General features: G+C 43.1%; 1 protein-coding gene across 5 annotated transcripts in view; it reads right to left on the bottom strand.

Moving 5' to 3' along the window:
• Window positions 1-17,562, bottom strand: part of enpp2 (ectonucleotide pyrophosphatase/phosphodiesterase 2) — a 55,250-nt gene that overhangs the window by 20,242 nt on the left and 17,446 nt on the right. For all 5 annotated transcript variants that reach the window (XM_028579900.1, XM_028579903.1, XM_028579904.1 and 2 more), the window contains exons 5-11: window positions 10,325-10,450; window positions 8,911-8,971; window positions 8,435-8,532; window positions 8,165-8,244; window positions 7,451-7,570; window positions 5,033-5,088; window positions 1,116-1,181 (exon numbers count right to left, since the gene is read on the bottom strand). In XM_028579900.1, coding sequence (XP_028435701.1) covers window positions 1,116-1,181; window positions 5,033-5,088; window positions 7,451-7,570; window positions 8,165-8,244; window positions 8,435-8,532; window positions 8,911-8,971; window positions 10,325-10,450 — 607 coding nt within the window. The remainder of the gene's footprint in view (window positions 1-1,115; window positions 1,182-5,032; window positions 5,089-7,450; window positions 7,571-8,164; window positions 8,245-8,434; window positions 8,533-8,910; window positions 8,972-10,324; window positions 10,451-17,562) is intronic.

Genomic DNA, 17,562 nt, shown 5'->3' with positions numbered 1-17,562 from the left:
TGTTGTGTTTTAAACCTTTTATCACTGCCTAATGTGAGTTGCGCATTCTCAGATTTAAACGGTTTACGGCATAACCTGTCCTACCTGATGTTAGCCAAGTCAGACCGTCTCTGGTCGAGTGCAGATGTGAGTCGCGCATGCTCAGATTTAAACGGTTTACGGCATAACGTGTCTTACTGAAATTTGTGAAATCCATAAAATAATAAACTTTTCTCTTTACATACAATAACAGAAGATGGAAATCATTTCGTTCATAACGTTAGCTCAAAACGCCATTCAAGTGACAGCCTTGGTTGTGTTTGATTGCTAACTTGTAGCCAGCAGTGAATGAACTTCGTTGTAGGTCCATTTTTACTGTATTGACATTAGCATCTTGTAGGCTACTTGTCGCAAAGTGATGCATGCGCAACTCACATCTGCTCTCGTTGCAAAGTGACGCATGCACGACTCACATCTGCACTCGACTGACATCGGGCAGTGACACCTTTCTTATGGCAGAGATAAAGGTAGTGATGTTTCCTGTTTCCTGTACGGGACTCTCACACCAACTCAAACCACACTGACAAGTCTGATCGCCGTTTACATGACTGGCCACCGCAGTGTGATTTAGGGGTGCGTTTCTCCAAAAGTTGAGTTGGTCTCAACTTTTCCCCCTGCGGCAACCCCCACCGCGGCATAAATGCATGGGAAAGACCTGCGTTTTTGCCGGACCGTCTGACGGCCGACTCATGCAGCGTGAATGCCCGCTAACCAGCCAGCAGTCAGCCTTCTGATCTCTGTCATTAGAGAGGGGAGTCAGGTCATCACATGGCGAGCACAATCACATGTCCTGCAGCAGCGGAGCAGCTTCTGATTCACCGTTATCCAATGTGGTTTACAGAGTCCGTGATTCGTGCTGATTAATGATTCACGTTACAGATGGAAGGAATGTGATTAGTTCTCACATATTAAAACATTAGATTTAGCTGAGGAATATTCTGACCAACTGGGGATAAATGCACTCATTTGCACTAATATAGTACTGGATTACATCACAGAACTAAAAAAAAAAACAGCGCAGAGAAAACAGGAAAATAGAAGACAAATGTGAGCCAGAGAAACAATGAAAGACTCACCTCTCCGCTTCAGGGAGATGGAGCCACTGCAGCATGGTCAGTATGCGCCTCTCCAATGGGATAGCACTGCAACACACACACACACACACACACACACACACACACACACACACACACACACACACACACACACACACACACACACACACACAATGAAGGGGAGGAAGAAAACCATCAAGGCAAAGACAGAAACCCAGAGTGACAGTAATAGACTCTGATTCTGGAGCCCTGCTGCCTTCATGAACCATTAAACCATTAACTCAAAAAGCCTCATGAAGTTGAGGGTTGTAGAAAAGAACCAATTTCAAGCCCCCTCGCTGTTTTAAGTGTCTGGCAGTCAAAGGCTGCCTGTGCAGTGAAGAGGCCACCAACCAAGCTGCTGGCTATCATACAGCACACAGCTGTCAACCATCAGGCCCAGGACTGAGGCCCTGAACGTGGCTTGATGTCTGAGGCAGCTGGGGGTGGGCGGGGGGGGAGCGTGCACTTTCTCCGTGTTTGATTCCTTTCTGAACTTTTGTCAATCTTCGCTCTTTCAAAACAATGTCCTCTCCCTCCAATTATCTGTTTTTTCCCTTTTTTTCCTTTCTTCTCTGTTCTTTCGGTCTGAACTCAACACACACCTTCAACCAGTCCGCCAATCATTTAGCTATAATGCCTGGTCCCCATTACCATGCCAACCCCACAATGCACACTAAATTATGTAACGTGTGTTGTAAAATAGCCTCTCTCAGCCACACAGAAATGTCAGCGCAGACCTTCACTGTCGTATGCACTCTCCTGTCGCTTTCTCCCTAACACACCTCTGGCAGTGCCAAGTGCAAGAACAGTACTGTAAACCACACTCTGGTTCTATAGAGTAGCATGTCTGCGACCCCAGCTCACAGAGGAATCCTGCACAGTGTAAACAGGCCCATTTGCACAAATTGCTGTAAAAACAGCCCTCTGCTGAGATGTGCCTCTCGCTCCATCAAAGCCTTCTCTGTGCTGATAAATGTGGGCTCCTTTGTATTCCACAGGCTAAAGGTCTGAGTAAGCAGCAGGAACATGTTCGGATAACTTCCTTTGACAACTTTCACCACCAAATTATTTACAGTCCCTAAATTATCAATTATAGAGATATATAAGAGGATGCATCCATAGTGGTCTTTAATGGACATTAACATCAAACTCTGGAGAGTTTATTTGCTTAGCTTACTTTGTTTGGGCAGATGAGAACAATGTCACCTGGGCTCAAGTGGCTCTACGTCAGGTTTGGTCACTGGACCAGGTCTAAGTAACCTGCAGTGCACTACAATTTCTAGTTAGGGCATTATACAAACCAACAACAGGGAACATCCCATAACATGTGCTTTCCTAGGTATGAGGAGGACATTAGTCTGGATTAATGGAAGTAAATCTTTTAGGATGTCCCTCACCCTCCGCTCTCTGTGTGTTGCCGTTCTCAAAATCAAAAACAACCTTTGAGCTAACGTTACACGAACATTTGGATCATGGAACAAGGCAGGCCTGCTTACTTTCGGGGGAATGATTATGAAGATTTACAAAGAATATGTTTAGGTCATTTCCTCTCTAACTGGGAGGTTTTGGGACCAATTGGTGGGATTGCTGTGGACGAAGTAAACACGGAGATCCAATGGTAAGAGCTAATGAGGTTTAACCATGTATCAGCTAATTCAAATAGCTCACGTTACTGTATTGTGCCAACAGTTAACTTCATTTAAAGGAACACGCCGACTTATTGGGAATTTAGCTTATTCACCGTAACCCCCAGAGTAAGACAAGTCGATACATACCCTTCTCATCTCCGTGCGTGCTGTAACGCTGTCTGATGGTTCCAGCATTAGCTTAGCCTAGCACAGATCCTGCAGGTAACTGGTTCCAACTAGCCTACTGCTCCCAATTGTGACAAAAGTGACAAAATAACGCCAACATGTCTTCTAACAGTAAACAAACCGGGAACTATATTCTCAGACAGGCTTGCTGCGAGCATATCACTCCGCCCAAGTACTATATTCTTCCGCCTGAGAATATAGTTCCCGGTTTGTTTACAGTTAGAAGATGGCTGTGTCTCATGTTACGTGGTTTTTTTGTACACACTGTGACTCTATAAATCACAACATGTAAATAGGAACATGTTGGTGTTATTTTGTCACTTATTCGGAGCAGTAGGATTACTGGAACCATTCACCTGCATGTTCTGTGCTGGCCTGATGCTGCTGGAGCCGTCAGACAGCCTTACAGCATGCATGGAGATGAGAAGGATATGTATCAACTTGTCTAACTCTGGGGGTTACGGTGAATAAGCTAAATTCCCAATAAGTCGGTGTGTTCCTTTAATATTGTATGTGGGTGAAAATGTTCCACCAAAACAAGTTCCTTCCAGAGAATATTTAGCAGAGCCACCGTCGCTGCGTCCAGAGCTTAGCGCCGCCCACGACAATTGGGATTGGATTAAAGAAATGCAAACAACCCAGAGTGTTTTTTTCCTACTATCCCAGAATGCATCTGTGGTGTAGCCAGACCTTACTGCACAGAGCCAATGCAAGACATTGATGTTCCCATCTGATTGGCAGAGATTACTCATGGCTGCCACGCTTTCAATATCAATAAGGTCAATGTTGGCACTTTATTAATGTGGTACCAGAGTACATGAATTACAACAAACTGTATTTTAAACAAGCTACATCGGACTCCCTGTAAGGTTACAGACAGGATCCATCAGTACCTCTATTCAGGAAATATTTATTGCTATCTATAGCTTTCAAACATGCATGTTTTTTTTATTTGCATTAGCAGAGGACTCTGAATAAGAGACTGATTCAAGCTGATAAATGATCAATTTTGAGTCAAATAACCACTCGTTACAACCGAGGTATGCAGCAAAGCATTTTTGAAGCCACTACACGCACAACCTTGAGGTGGCTGGGCTACACCAGCAGAAGACCCCACCGGATACCACTCATCTCCACTAAAAATAGGAAAATGAGGCTACCATTTGCACGAGCTCACCAAAATTGGACAGTTGAAGACTCTAAAAATATTGCCTGGTCTGAGGAGTCTCGATTTCTGTTGAGACATTCAGATGGTAGAATCAGAATTTGGCGTAAACAGAATGAGAACATGGATCCGTCATGCCTTGTTACCACTGTGCAGGCTGCTGGTGGTGGTGGTGTAATGGTGTGTGGAATGTTTTCTTGGTACACTTTAGGCCCGTTAGTACCAACTGGACATCGTTTAAATGCCACAGCCTACCTGAGCATAGTTTCTGACCATGTCCATCCCTTTATGACCACCATGTACCCATCCTCTGATGGCTACTTCCAGCAGGATAATGCATGTCACAAAACTTGAATCATTTCAAATTGGTTTCTTGAACATGACAATGAGTTCGCTGTACTAAAATGGGCCCACAGTCACCAGATCTCAACCCAATAGAACATCTTTGGCATATGGTGGACGGGAGCTTATTATATATATATATATATATATATATATATATATATATATATATATATATATATATATATATATATATATATATATATATATATATATATATATATATATATATATATATATATATATATATATATATATATATATATATATATTTATATATATATATTTTTATTTATTTATTTATTAAGTACATACAATATATATATATTTATTAAGTACATACAATATATATATATATATATATATATATATATATATATATATATATATAGTATGTACTTAATTACTTCTTTTGTGAAAATAAACTAATATAATTAATGAGGTAAAATAAGCACACATATTGAAAAGAAAAAGGAAGGCTTGTGCAGAGCACCAACACACTGCTTTAAAAGGGCATGCTGGGAAAAGTAGTCAGAAAAATATTTTGTGACTGAAAGCTGCAGATGTGGACTTACACAGGCCAGAAGAAGGTGGCAGCCTTCACTCCCTGTTTGAGTGCTGTGATCCAGATCTAGGAGAGAAACAGTACAGTCGCATTATTTTATCGGTCTGACTGATATAGTTTCGGAAGATACTATTGGAGCGTTACCCAGGACACAGACCAAGGCCATGGTGTACAGTACACTACAGTAAACTAAGAAGGATATTCCAAAGTGTGTGGGCGTGTGGGTTTCACACCAACTTGTGTTACTCCAGTTGATACAGAACCGTACAGTAGGTTGGTGTTGGTGGTGAAAGACACTGGTCCGCCTTGGTAGTTGCAATGCATCTTGACCAAGCGGCAACTTCCGGGTCTTAAAGGTGAAGCCAAAGCTGAAGCTCCTTAAAGCTGCATTCTTTCTAACTTCCAGCAGGGGGCGACTTCACTGGCTCAAAAACAGAAGTCCGTTTCTATAGAAGTCTATGAGAAAATGAGCCTACTTCTCTCTTGATTTATTACCTCAGTAAACATTTTCATAATGAGTTTATGGTTACAATCTCTAGTTTCAAGTCTTCTTCAATACAGCATGATCTTCATTTAGTAAATGATGGTCCCATTTATTTTAAAATAGAGGATAAAGCAGGGGATGCCTTAGGACCTGTCAATCAGGACAGAGGCTTAGCAATGCTAACCATGCTAACCCTGTGGACACAAAACTCAGTGTTTTCATCTTAAACTTTGACCCTCTAACTATGTGTTGTGTGTATGTGACTTCAGCAAAGTTAACTGGAACATTTGGTTGCCTAAAAATGTCTTGTTCAGCATTCTGCCAGCCAAGCTAGCTAGCCAGCACTAGCGTTAGCGGGTAGCTTAAAAAGAAAGTCTGCTTGTTTTCAACCACCCTTTTGTCCAAATATGGTCTCTTCTGGCTCAGAAAAAGCAAAAAAAACAAGATGACAAAATGCAAACTAACATTGGTTTGTTCTTTAAGTAAGTCCACAAAAACAAAGCCCTGAAGAAATTCAGACTATTTAATGTCAACGCTTCGGTCTATGTAAAACGTTCAGACTGCAGGCAAAAGTGGCCCAAATCCGTGTGAAAACTCAAATCTAGCCCAGATCGGATTTTTTCAAATCAGATTCAGGCCACTTCCATACGTGGTCCTGAATCAGACCCAGATCAGATTTTACCTCAATAACCCTCGCTGTGCCCTCTCTCCGCGGGGAGGGGCCCCCTGCTCCCGGTGCGGCTGTCAACCGGGGCGGACTGTCCTCAGTGCACCCCAACCGTGTCGCCAAGGCGGGGATCGGCTCACGTAACACGGACCACACGGACTCGCACGAGTCAAAGGGTCCAGGGTCCCTCGGGGTCGGGAGCATCACCGGCCTATCTTGCCTGCACCGTTGGGGAGGTGGAGCGTGAGCGCGTGCGATAGGACCCGAAAGATGGTGAACTATACCTGGGCAGGGCGAAGCCAGAGGAAACCCTGGTGGAGGCCCGTAGGGGTCCTGACGTGCAAATCAGTCGTCCGGTCACACAGACCTCTGTAGTGAATTTGCAGCCATAGGCCAAAATAGCCAATTTGTCTCTCTTTCTCTACATTCTTCTCCTCCCCAGCACCTGCTCATTAATATTACGGCTGCCATTACACATTTTGAAATAAAAGTGAAAATGCTTACTTCCTCCATAACCTCCCTAACTTTAGTTAGGCGTAGTTAACAGCGTGCTGCGTCTGATCTCGTTGTTATTGTTCTTTTGCACATGTGGGTCAGTTCGAAACCGCATACAGTTCACACTGGAATCTGATATAGGCCACATTTTAAATGGTAATGTGAACAGCCAAACAAAAAATCAGATTTGAGCCAAAAATCCGAATTAGGCATTAAGGCTACGTTCAGACTGCAGGCCAAAGTGGCCCAAATCCGATTTTTTCAGATCAGATTCAGGCCACTTCCACATGTGGTCCTGAATCCGACCCAGATCTGATTTTTTTCAATGCGACCGCAGTGTGAACAACCAAGGCGGATATGATGTTACTTTTACCTCAAAAATCCTTGCTGCGCCCACTCTCCCCGCGGGGAGGGGCGGGGCCCCCTGCTTCCAGTGCGGCTGTTAACCGGGGCGGGCTGTCCTCAGTGGTACCGCGCGTCACATCGCCAGGGCGGGGATCGGCTCACGTAAAAAGGTGATGTCGGCATTAAGACTTGCGGTGTGAACGTAGCTTAAGTGATCCCAACCCAGCTTTCATATTAACATCTGTTTTTAATCATTGGTTTATAATCGGACTTGGTTCGTCAGATCTGAGTCCTGCCATTCATTCTGTAGTGGGCTTCAAAAGAAAAGTCTTTTCCTGCCTATGTTAGCCTCTGATCTGTGGCCTGTCAGATGAATTAGAAGAACACAACGTTCAAAGCCAACACAAGTTATTTATCGTCAAGAAGGCAGTACTCACTGGCTGTCCTCCCCACCAGCGGTGACTGAGTTTCTCTCGGCCTCTCAGCGTGAAGGTGGCATCAAACAGCGGGTCATGCATGGAGTTGCCGATGATACCATGAGACTCTGGGTAAAGACCCTGAGAACCAATCAAACTGAGGTTATGCTTAGGCTCATTTAATAACCATACTTGGTAAGTCTTCTTTTTTCTGTATTGCCTACAAAACATTTAAAGAATAAACTGTAAGAGTGTGTGCATTACATCATGCACACATACCATACTGTGACTACGTTTCAGTAATGGTAGCCATTTTAGGACATGTCCAGGGGGACTGCACATTGACATTTACTCAAAGACTGTTTTGAGATACTTATACTACATATACTTAAATACATCTTGGAGGGGAATATTGTACTTTTCACATTATTTCGCTCTAGACGCTATAGGCTACATGCGTATGTTACCAATACTAGATATCACAGCTACACTTGGTAAAACGTACTAGTGAAATGTCAACAGGACAGCATAATAACTGTAAACATGTTAACTTATTCAGCTTCAGCAGTTAGCCTCAGCTGTACTTTAAGCTTAACCCTAACGTTAGCAGACCATTTTAAGATACAGCTGAGGTTAACACATGTAAACACTGAAGGCAAACAATGTTTTATGACATGACACAGACAACATCTGACAACCCGAATATTGATGACAACATGCTGTGCTGTGCCTTACCGTAGCCAGTGAGTAGAGGTTGGGGAAGGTTTTTGACGGGTAAACAGGCCTCATGTATGGAGCATGGGATCCACATGTTCCTGGAAGGACAACAGAGCAAAGGGACGCCCTAGATTAGCATAAATGAATAACACCAAATCAGTTACAGGTCGTCTACTGAAGCCCATAGCTCCATAAATCACCCCGTCCACAGTCATCCCCTTGCCGAGGAGAGAACACAGAAATCTTACAGCTAAACCAAATCTTTCGAATCAGCCGTCCAACTCTTACTTAGTTTCTCGATGTTGGGTATGACAGCACTTCCTCTCTTCATATAAGAAGCTCGAAATCCATCCACTGACAGCATGATGAGTGGCGGGCGCAAAAACCTGCACACACCCACACATTTGAACAATTTATTTAAGTCCACTGGATTAAATATTATAGATGAGTAAAATAGATAGATAGAGTTAAATACATATACACAATCATGGGCTATTGGCATACAACAGGTCTTTAAAATATTAAGCATATCCCTCAGCATACCCCTCACACACGCACACACACGCGCGCACACACACACACACACACACACACACACACACACACACACACACACACACACACACACACACACACACACACACACACACACACACACACACAATCCTCAGCAAATCATTCAGATATGTGGCATACAACAAAGGCTTTAATATGAACACTGGTCGATCCTTTTATTCTCCTTCACTGCTCAGATGTGAACGTACCCAGCAGGACATTCAGCTGTCTTGATCTCCTCACACTCATCCTGCAGCCATGAACTGTCCCCTGAAAGAACACGATCACAGGAGGGACTGAGACAACAAAGCAAATATTAAAGTCCACATTGTTAACACTGTATTTTTGTCTTGTAGAAAGGAAACAAAAGTCTTCAATGATATATCAGAAATGCTCTTTTAGCCTTCAGCTATTTCTTTGTTCTGTTGTCTTTGATTCAGATTTTGCTTTTCCTTGTGTGTTATGTGTTTTTTAGTTATTTGATGAGCATTGTTGGTGGTGCCTGAGGCCTGCCAACGACTACTTCTGTTATTGTCGTCGTGTACATACACAAATAAAGAACTTTGAACCTTGCGCCTCCAGCAGGGCACACATACACAATCATCTGTGTCCTTACCAGGTGACTTTAAAGCTGCATATATAGGTCAGTGATCACTCTTCTTTTACACCTCAACCTTATTTTAACTGGACTAACAGAAGACTCAGCTTCCTGACTTTTGTTTTATTGCTGTGTGTGTCCGAGCAGACTGACAGAGAGAGGACAGCGGTATCATAATTCTACAATACAGTCAAATGTTTTGCTGAGAACAGCTGATTTGATCTTTTCCCTGTCTGAAGTCTTTGTTATGCACGCGCGTAATTGTAAAGCAGATTAGAAAGACCTTAAATGCATGTAAACACACTGATATGAACAAGCATGTTAACTGTAGGACAGGCAGCATTTTGTTCATATCTGTATTAAAAAGAAAAGAAGCATTTAGCATCTAAGCTGACTGATGTTGATAACTGGGTGTACGTCTTTAAGACGCAACAGCTTACTAGATAAATAGCATCATCTGAAGTTAACAGGGCACTTTTGTTTGATTTCAAGCTTGTTTGGCGAGGTGCAAGATAAGACATGCATTTCATTAGAGCTCCAAAGATGAATCAATTAGTTGTCAACTATTAAATTAATTGGCAATTATTTTGATAATTGGATCGAGTCATTTTTGGTATACTTGTGTGATATCAGCTTGTCAAATGTGAATATGTTCTAGTTTCTTGTCTCCTCTGGGACAGTAAACTGAATATATTTGAGTTGTGGGCAAAACAAGACATTTGAGGACGTCATCTTAAAAAAAATATTTTCCATGGCAATACTGTATCGATACACAGACGCCAAGTATCGATCTTTTATTATATATGTGTTGGTCAGTTTGTCTGCTTGACAATCCCATTTTGCAGTGATTCCCACCCCTAGTCATCTTGGAAAACACTGATCCACATTTTTCACCATTTTCTGACGTTTTAGAGACCAAACAACGAATCCATTCATCCAGAAAATAATCCACACATTAAAAATCGATTGCGGCCCTAAAAATCATTGTATGTACTATAACATTTAGGACATTTAAAGTTGCAAACCTTTACACAGAGACTTGTAGTTGGTGCAACAGTCTCCTCTGGCCAGACAGTCATCAGAGCAGTGGCAGGCATGTTGTTCATTCCGAGTCTCCCCACAGCGATCCTTACTGCACTCATAACCCCCCTCTGTACACGGGAACAGAGAGATGTGAATAAAAACAGTAGACTCCAAAACCTTGATATATACAGATTAGTGCTGAGAAATGAGAGCTGACATATTAATGCTCCAGTGGTTGGGCTGCATATTATACAGCTGAGCAGTTTGGGACAATCACTGACATTTGTATTCTGGCCAAAATTCTCAAGATGAGAACACCAGATGAGAGCTGTAGCTTAAAGTCCCTGGGTACAACCAACACAAGTCTATCGTCATGTTCCGGCACAGGGAGGATTACAGTGGTAAGCCAAAAACCACCGGGCTGAAGGAGAGGACATAAAATCAGACCACCAACGCTGGAAGTGGCAAGGGGGAAACGATGACGGACCGAAAGAGCAAAGGCAATACATGAAGAGTAATAAAGTAGTAAGAAAAATCACAACGACATGTTACAGCGGAACAATCAGGCTCAGAAATGATCAGATCTCTCAGATCTCTCTCTCTCTCTCTCTCTCTCTCTCTCTCTCTCTCTATATATATATATATATATATATATTAGGGCTGGTCCGAATACCATTTTTTGAGCTTCGAAGCTTAGGTAGTAATGAGCATTGAATATTCAAAGCTTCGGAGAGAGGGGGCTGAACATATTATTATCTCTAATAAAGGCAGGAATCTCTATGTGTCTGTCTGTTTGTTTGCATTTTGATTATTTTGAGAACCTTTCATCCAAATGACTTCACAAGGGAGTGCAGTGTCGTATTTGGTGCAGTATAGATAGACAGTCCCGACGCGTTCAGAATTAATAAACTTTTAACCTCTCAAGGATCACCGTCCCGTCAACGGGACACTTTGTGACTGGGGGCGTCGCTGTAACCTCAATAAAACTTCCACTCATGAGCGTTTTTATAACTTTAAAGCATTAAATCTTTAAAATATACAGCCATGTACACAGCTGTTACAAAGTAACAGAAAATAAAACCATTCAGCCGTAATCTGCGCAGCCGAGAGTGCATGCATACCTGTTTTCGTTGTCCTTTCAGCAACAAATTGGTATTTTTACCAAAACTTGATTTTCATAAATCCCCAAGAGTCCAAGGAAATGTAATATCCAAGCTTTATATTCCATAACGATCTCTTCGCCTCACAATGTTGAAGTTTCTGGCCGAATCACAACGGAAAAACGCGAAACAGTTTTCCATTTCCGCACTTGTTATCTCCGCTAGCTTCTCTGCCCAGCTTGCTAAATGCTCGAAGCGGGCGTCTGTCAGTACCCGATCCGTTCCACCTGCACAATCCGTTCTGCGCATGCGCATGATGTTCACGCATGCGCAGATGATAATACTGTTTTACGACCTGCCCGATCGCGATATTAAGAATCCCACTATGGCCACGCCAAGACCACCGCCCTTCAATAGCGTTCACACACTACTATTGGCCAGGCGTCCATGCTTCTGACCAATCCCCTAACCCTAATCTTAACCACTCAAGGTGAAATGCCTAACCCCAAGCAATCGAGCTGCTTCGTAGGGCGGGTCTTGGCGTGGCCATAGTGGGATTCGTAATTTTGCTGCCCGATCGCGAAATTACAAATCCCACTATGGCCACGCCAAGACCCGCCCTATGCCTACCTCTAATTGGCTTACACGTACACGTCACCTCCAGTACCTCCGCGCCGCGGCCGCGCTCCAGCACAGCCGCTGATGTTTCGCCGGCGCCGTGCAGTTTGAAATATGTGTTGACGCTGGAGACGCTAATAACGGTAAGAAAAATGAAACAACTAAATGACGTATATTAATATCGTTTGCACCAACCGTATCCTTACAAATGAAACAACTAAACGACGTATATTAATATCGTTTGCACCAACTGTAGCCTTCAACACCATTTCTATTAGCCACAATAGCTTATTAGCCGCTAGCAGCCAACATAGCTTATTAGCCGCTAGCAGGATACTGCGTTACTGAAAGAAATGTCTCTATGAAAACTCATTTGATATTAATATATAGGCTAGTTTAGGTATCAATATGTAGTTTAGAGTTTTGGTTGTTTCATTAGTGTATTGAATTCATAAAAATTATATATATGTCAATGATTGAAATTTACCCTGTACCTTCCTGTCCCATAGAGAGTGACAGAGCCAGTCTGCAAACTGCACTTAGATAGGTAAGGCATAAAATGTCTTTGTTGGATGCATAGACAGTAGCTATATAAGAATGTTGTGTGTATTTTTTTTACCGCCATACTGTTGTGATGGACTGTGACGCTTATACAGTCTTGGTTTTCTAATGGTTTTACATTTCAAGATATCTTCTTTTTTGTTTTTAGCCATGAACAGTATGGCTGCTCCTATTAAATGGTGCCATATTTGCCAGACACCTGGCAACGTACAGCAGTTGGAGGAGCTTGAGGTTAGGTGCAATAGCTGGTTAAGACTAAGATTATAAAACAAATTATCATATTTTCTGCATAGACCCCTTCAATGTTTGTGATCATCTAGAGCCAAGGTTGGGTGCATGCACCAATTCAATAAATTCACACACACACACACACACACACACACACACATACAATTCAATGGGATGGAAAGCTTTCTGACTCCGACATGTGCACACCTTTTTTCTGTGACATGAACCGTGAATGGGTCAAACTCCCTTGTGAGTGAACAGTTTTCTAACATTGACATTTTGGATGACAGAAACTCTTACCATCTGGATACACACATCTGCGGTGTGTGAAGGAGGATGAGTTTTGAGCCCATTTAAAAGTGCAGCTCTCCACTAAAGAGGAGGTGGAGAAATGGCTTGAGGAGTTTCAAAATTCCTCCACTTTAACATGGAGGAATGCCAGAACGTATCCGGCGTCAGGGCGATACAATGTGTATAGAGTAAGTAGAGCATAGCTTTTGGAAGTGGAAGGGTAGTGTACAGGGAGAGGTATAATGAGAAGTTTTTCAATATGTGTTTTTGTCTGACATGGAGCATGAATATACATGAACAAAAAAAAGAGTTCCACAAGCAGGTCTACTAATTTCTGTATACTGTTCAGGTTGATCTCAGATGCCAGCATAAAACCTACGTATCTGGCAAATACTCAAGAAACACCAACTGCCCTGCCACACTGTTTCTTGTCCTCAAAAGAAGCATGGAGAATAGGAGGTCAAGGTACAATTCAGAATAAAGCTATGTGCACGGTGTCTAAATTTCCACTCTGTACGATCATTTTATTGCATGTGTGTATCCATCAATTTCATTAATGTTCCACTCCTCTGCCGTTTACAGATCGTCAGATCGACACATGGCAGAGGGTTACCTCCTATTAGTCAACTTGAGGAATGAGCACAACCATCGCCTTGCTTGCGCCGATGCCCTGAGGAAAAGGGATGTGTCGGCCGTCACCATTGAAAGGCTGACTGAGCTCTTTGAGAAAGGTCATTCTCCCTCATCTGCTCTCGATACCATCAAATATGACCTGCAGGAGGAAGAGGGAGAAGAGTACCTCTATGCAGCAGCAGACCGCGCCATCTGCCCAGACGTCCAGTTCTGCTACAGGTTAGCTCATCAAAACCGGTGTCCACATAGGAGAAACTACAAAAAAACCTACTGGGGTGCATTCTTACTTTCTTTTTCCGTTTGTGCTGTATCCCTAACTCTGTCAATGATCTATGTGTTACACCAGGTTATACTACAAAATATTCCAGAAATCATATGGTGCCCCTTCTGGAGAAAAGATGGTCATAGACCTCGAAGAACGCCTTGCCAGGTATAACAAAGAACAGGGCTGTGTCTGTGCTCAGATAGAACCATCGATGGCCAGCAGATTGTGGCGATTTGCACACCTGTAATGCAGCGGGTCCACACAAGACTACAACAGAGTGGAGAGATTATCTTTGTGGATTCCTCGGGGTATTGTGACAGGCAAAACCACCGCCTTTTTCTCTTTCTAACCCACTCTGCTGCAGGGGGACTGCCTCTTGGTGTGCTGATCGCCACATCAGAGAGTGCCGCCACTCTAACAGCTGGGATCTCCCTGCTTAAACGGCTTCTCCCACCTGGTGCTTTCTTTGGGCGCGAAGACCATGGTCCACAGGCAGTCATGACAGATGACTGTTCAGCTCTGCGACAGGCACTTGCCACTGTCTACCCTGGAGTAAGCATACTTTTGTGCACCTTTCATCTGCTCCAGGCGATGTGGAGATGGCTGTGCAACAGCCATAATGGCATAAAAAAAGAAGAACGCCCACAGCTGCTAAATGGATTCTGAGGTCTTGTGTATGCCAGAACAGCGGAAGACCTGTCTGCAGCCTATGCCACGCTGTCTGCAGATCCCCTGGCATCAAAACACAAGAACTTTATGAAACACTTGCTGGAGGTGTATGGGAGGCGGCAGGAGTGGGCACTGTGCTTGCGGGTCCATTTGCTAACCTGTGGCAACAACACTAACAACTATGTTGAAAGTGCAATGAAGATTGTCAAAGACAAGGTCCTTCACAGGTTGAAGGCAAACAACCTGACCCAGCTCGTGGACTTTATAGCCACTCGGTTTGAGGCATACTACATCCGCCGCCTCACTGATTTCGCCAACAACCGGGTGAAAAACCTTACAGCCCCCAAGTGTGATGATGTGGACTGCCAGAAAATTGTCCGGGTAAGTGTATTGTTGCGACTTCTTTGCAACCTCCATAAGCCGCCGAGAGGCTGAGTCAGGGAACAATGGGCCTCATTCACCAACCGTTCTTATGAAGAAATGGGTTCTTAAACCCCACTTACGCACTTTTTACGAAGATTCTGACACGCAATGTTTTCTTATCTTGGATTTGTTCTTAGCTAAGAACAAAATCTACGAACACTGAAAAGCACTCTTACGCACATTTGAGTGATGACAATTTGCTCCAAATAACTGGTTTCTGCATTTTATTTAATTCTACAGATCGTTTACAATGATAGTATTGTACTGTAATGTATTTCTGATCATTTGTTGAAAAAAATAATCATAATATGCAAAAAACACTAACACTGCAATTTACATGGCTACGTGGCTACGGCTACGGTCCTACGTCTCTGCCTGCCGTCACTTGAACGCACCTTCCGGCATGGCGCCTGCGTTTGGCTTCGTCGCTGCTGCTGGTTGCTCGTCCCGTCTCGTTTTGTTTTGTTTCCTGTGCTATATTGCTACTGAGTTTGTCAACAAATGTGTCAACGGCGTGGGTGTACGATCGCCAAACACTGCTGCTGATCCGATCCTCTATGGGGGAGTGCAGTGGTGGATGCACCTGGAGTGTTACGGGTGAGTTTATAGCCCCGTTTGTCTGTCCATCTGCATCGGCTGTTTGTATGCGGCACGGAGAGGGCCAAATACAACCCTCTCATAAACGACAGAGGAAGCGAGGAAAAAGGGCAGGGAGACAAGTTCAGCTAAAAAAGCTCCGGAAGCTGGGGGTCTTTGACTGTGACTCCAGGCCGTCTTCCCAAACGCCCCCTGTGCTCCGGTCCGGGTGCCCTGCAGAAAACCTGCCTCTGGCCGCTGTGTGTGTTCCGTGCATCTGAGGTCGCTGCCGCGAGCCTCTCTCTCTGCTTCAGGTGCTCCTGCATCGCTCAGGATGGGTTTAATAAATGCCCGTTCAATTGCAAATAAGTCTCTTTTGCTCAGTGATTTATTAACTTCCAAGAGCATGGACTTTATGTTGCTTACGGAAACATGGCAACAGGATTTGGAATATTATCACTTGAATGAGCTCTGTCCTGTGGATTGTACTTTTATCAGCACCCCAAGACTCACAGGCCGAGGTGGAGGTCTTGCTGTGGTTTTTAAAAAACATTTCATCTGCCAGTCATTGAGCGCAGGCACGTACTCTTCCTTTGAACTACAGATTACTAAAGTTGGTCGTTCCAGTTCATTTTATTGTATTTTAATATATCGGCCACCTGGGCCAGTGGCATCTTTTCTTAATGATTTTTCTGATTTCTTATCATCCACCATCAAGCTGGAAAAAGTGATTATTGCTGGTGATTTTAATATTCATGTGGACGATGATACTTGCAAAAATGCTGTTGATTTCATAAATATCACTGAATCTTTTAATTTTTCTCAGCATGTGTTGGGTCCTACGCACAGCAAGGGTCATACGCTAGATCTTGTTTTTTCTCATGGTTTGAACATTAATAATGTTTGCATCGATGATGTATTTGTTAGTGATCACAAATGCATCTCATTTGATCTTGTTTGTAATGATGATCCTGTGCCTGCTAAACGGACGTCCAGCTCACGTTTTATTAACCAGCTCACTGTTGAGAAATTTTCAGACGCATTTGATTTAAGCTCAGTTTTTATTTTTGATGATGTCGATGCTTGTGCACAGTCGTTTCTTGATCATTGCACCCTGCTGCTGAACAAAGTGGCGCCTCTTAAAATTAGAGAATTACCCTCTGTAATACAACCCCGTGGATGAATGATGCCATTCGCAGCTCGAGGCGTATCTGTCGGAGAACTGAGCGTTTATGGAAAGTAACTCAGCTCCAAGTCCATCGCCTGTATCTTAAAGAGCTCTTAATTGACCTAAATGAAACGATCAAGGAGGCTAGAGCCTCTTATTTTACTAAGCTGATTTCTTCCTGTAAAAACAATCCAAAAGCTACGTTTGAGACTATTAACAACATTGTTTCTCCCATGTATTGTCCCTGTGTTTTCAAATGTGGACTGCAACCATTTTTTGTCTCATTTTGTGGACAAGGTTAGTGCTATCAGGGCAGGCATCATTCCATCAGTAAGCGCCCATATTGTTACTCATCAGAGATTTTCGGTAATGGACTCCTTTTGCCCCTTGTCCCTGAATGACTTAATTAAGCTAGTGGGCTCAATGAAACCTTCCCAAAGTCCTGTTGATATTTTACCAACATCTTTACTTTTAAAAACAATACATCTGCTTGGACCATGTTTGGTTTCAATTTTAAATTTATCTCTTCAGCTAGGCCAGGTCCCTAGCTGTTTTAAGCATGCTGTTATCCACCCCATATTGAAAAAGAACAATCTTGATGCAGCTTTGTTTAAAAACTACAGGCCTATTTCTAAATGGCCTTTTATTTCAAAAATTTTAGAAAAGGTTGCTGCGAGCCAGCTGAATAGAGTTTTGGATTCTAATAAT

The sequence above is a fragment of the Perca flavescens genome, chromosome 6, assembly GCF_004354835.1.
Source record: "Perca flavescens isolate YP-PL-M2 chromosome 6, PFLA_1.0, whole genome shotgun sequence".
Classification (NCBI taxonomy): Eukaryota; Metazoa; Chordata; class Actinopteri; order Perciformes; family Percidae; genus Perca; species Perca flavescens.
Note: the sequence above shows the minus strand (reverse complement) of the source record. Positions and strands in the feature narration are given on the sequence as shown.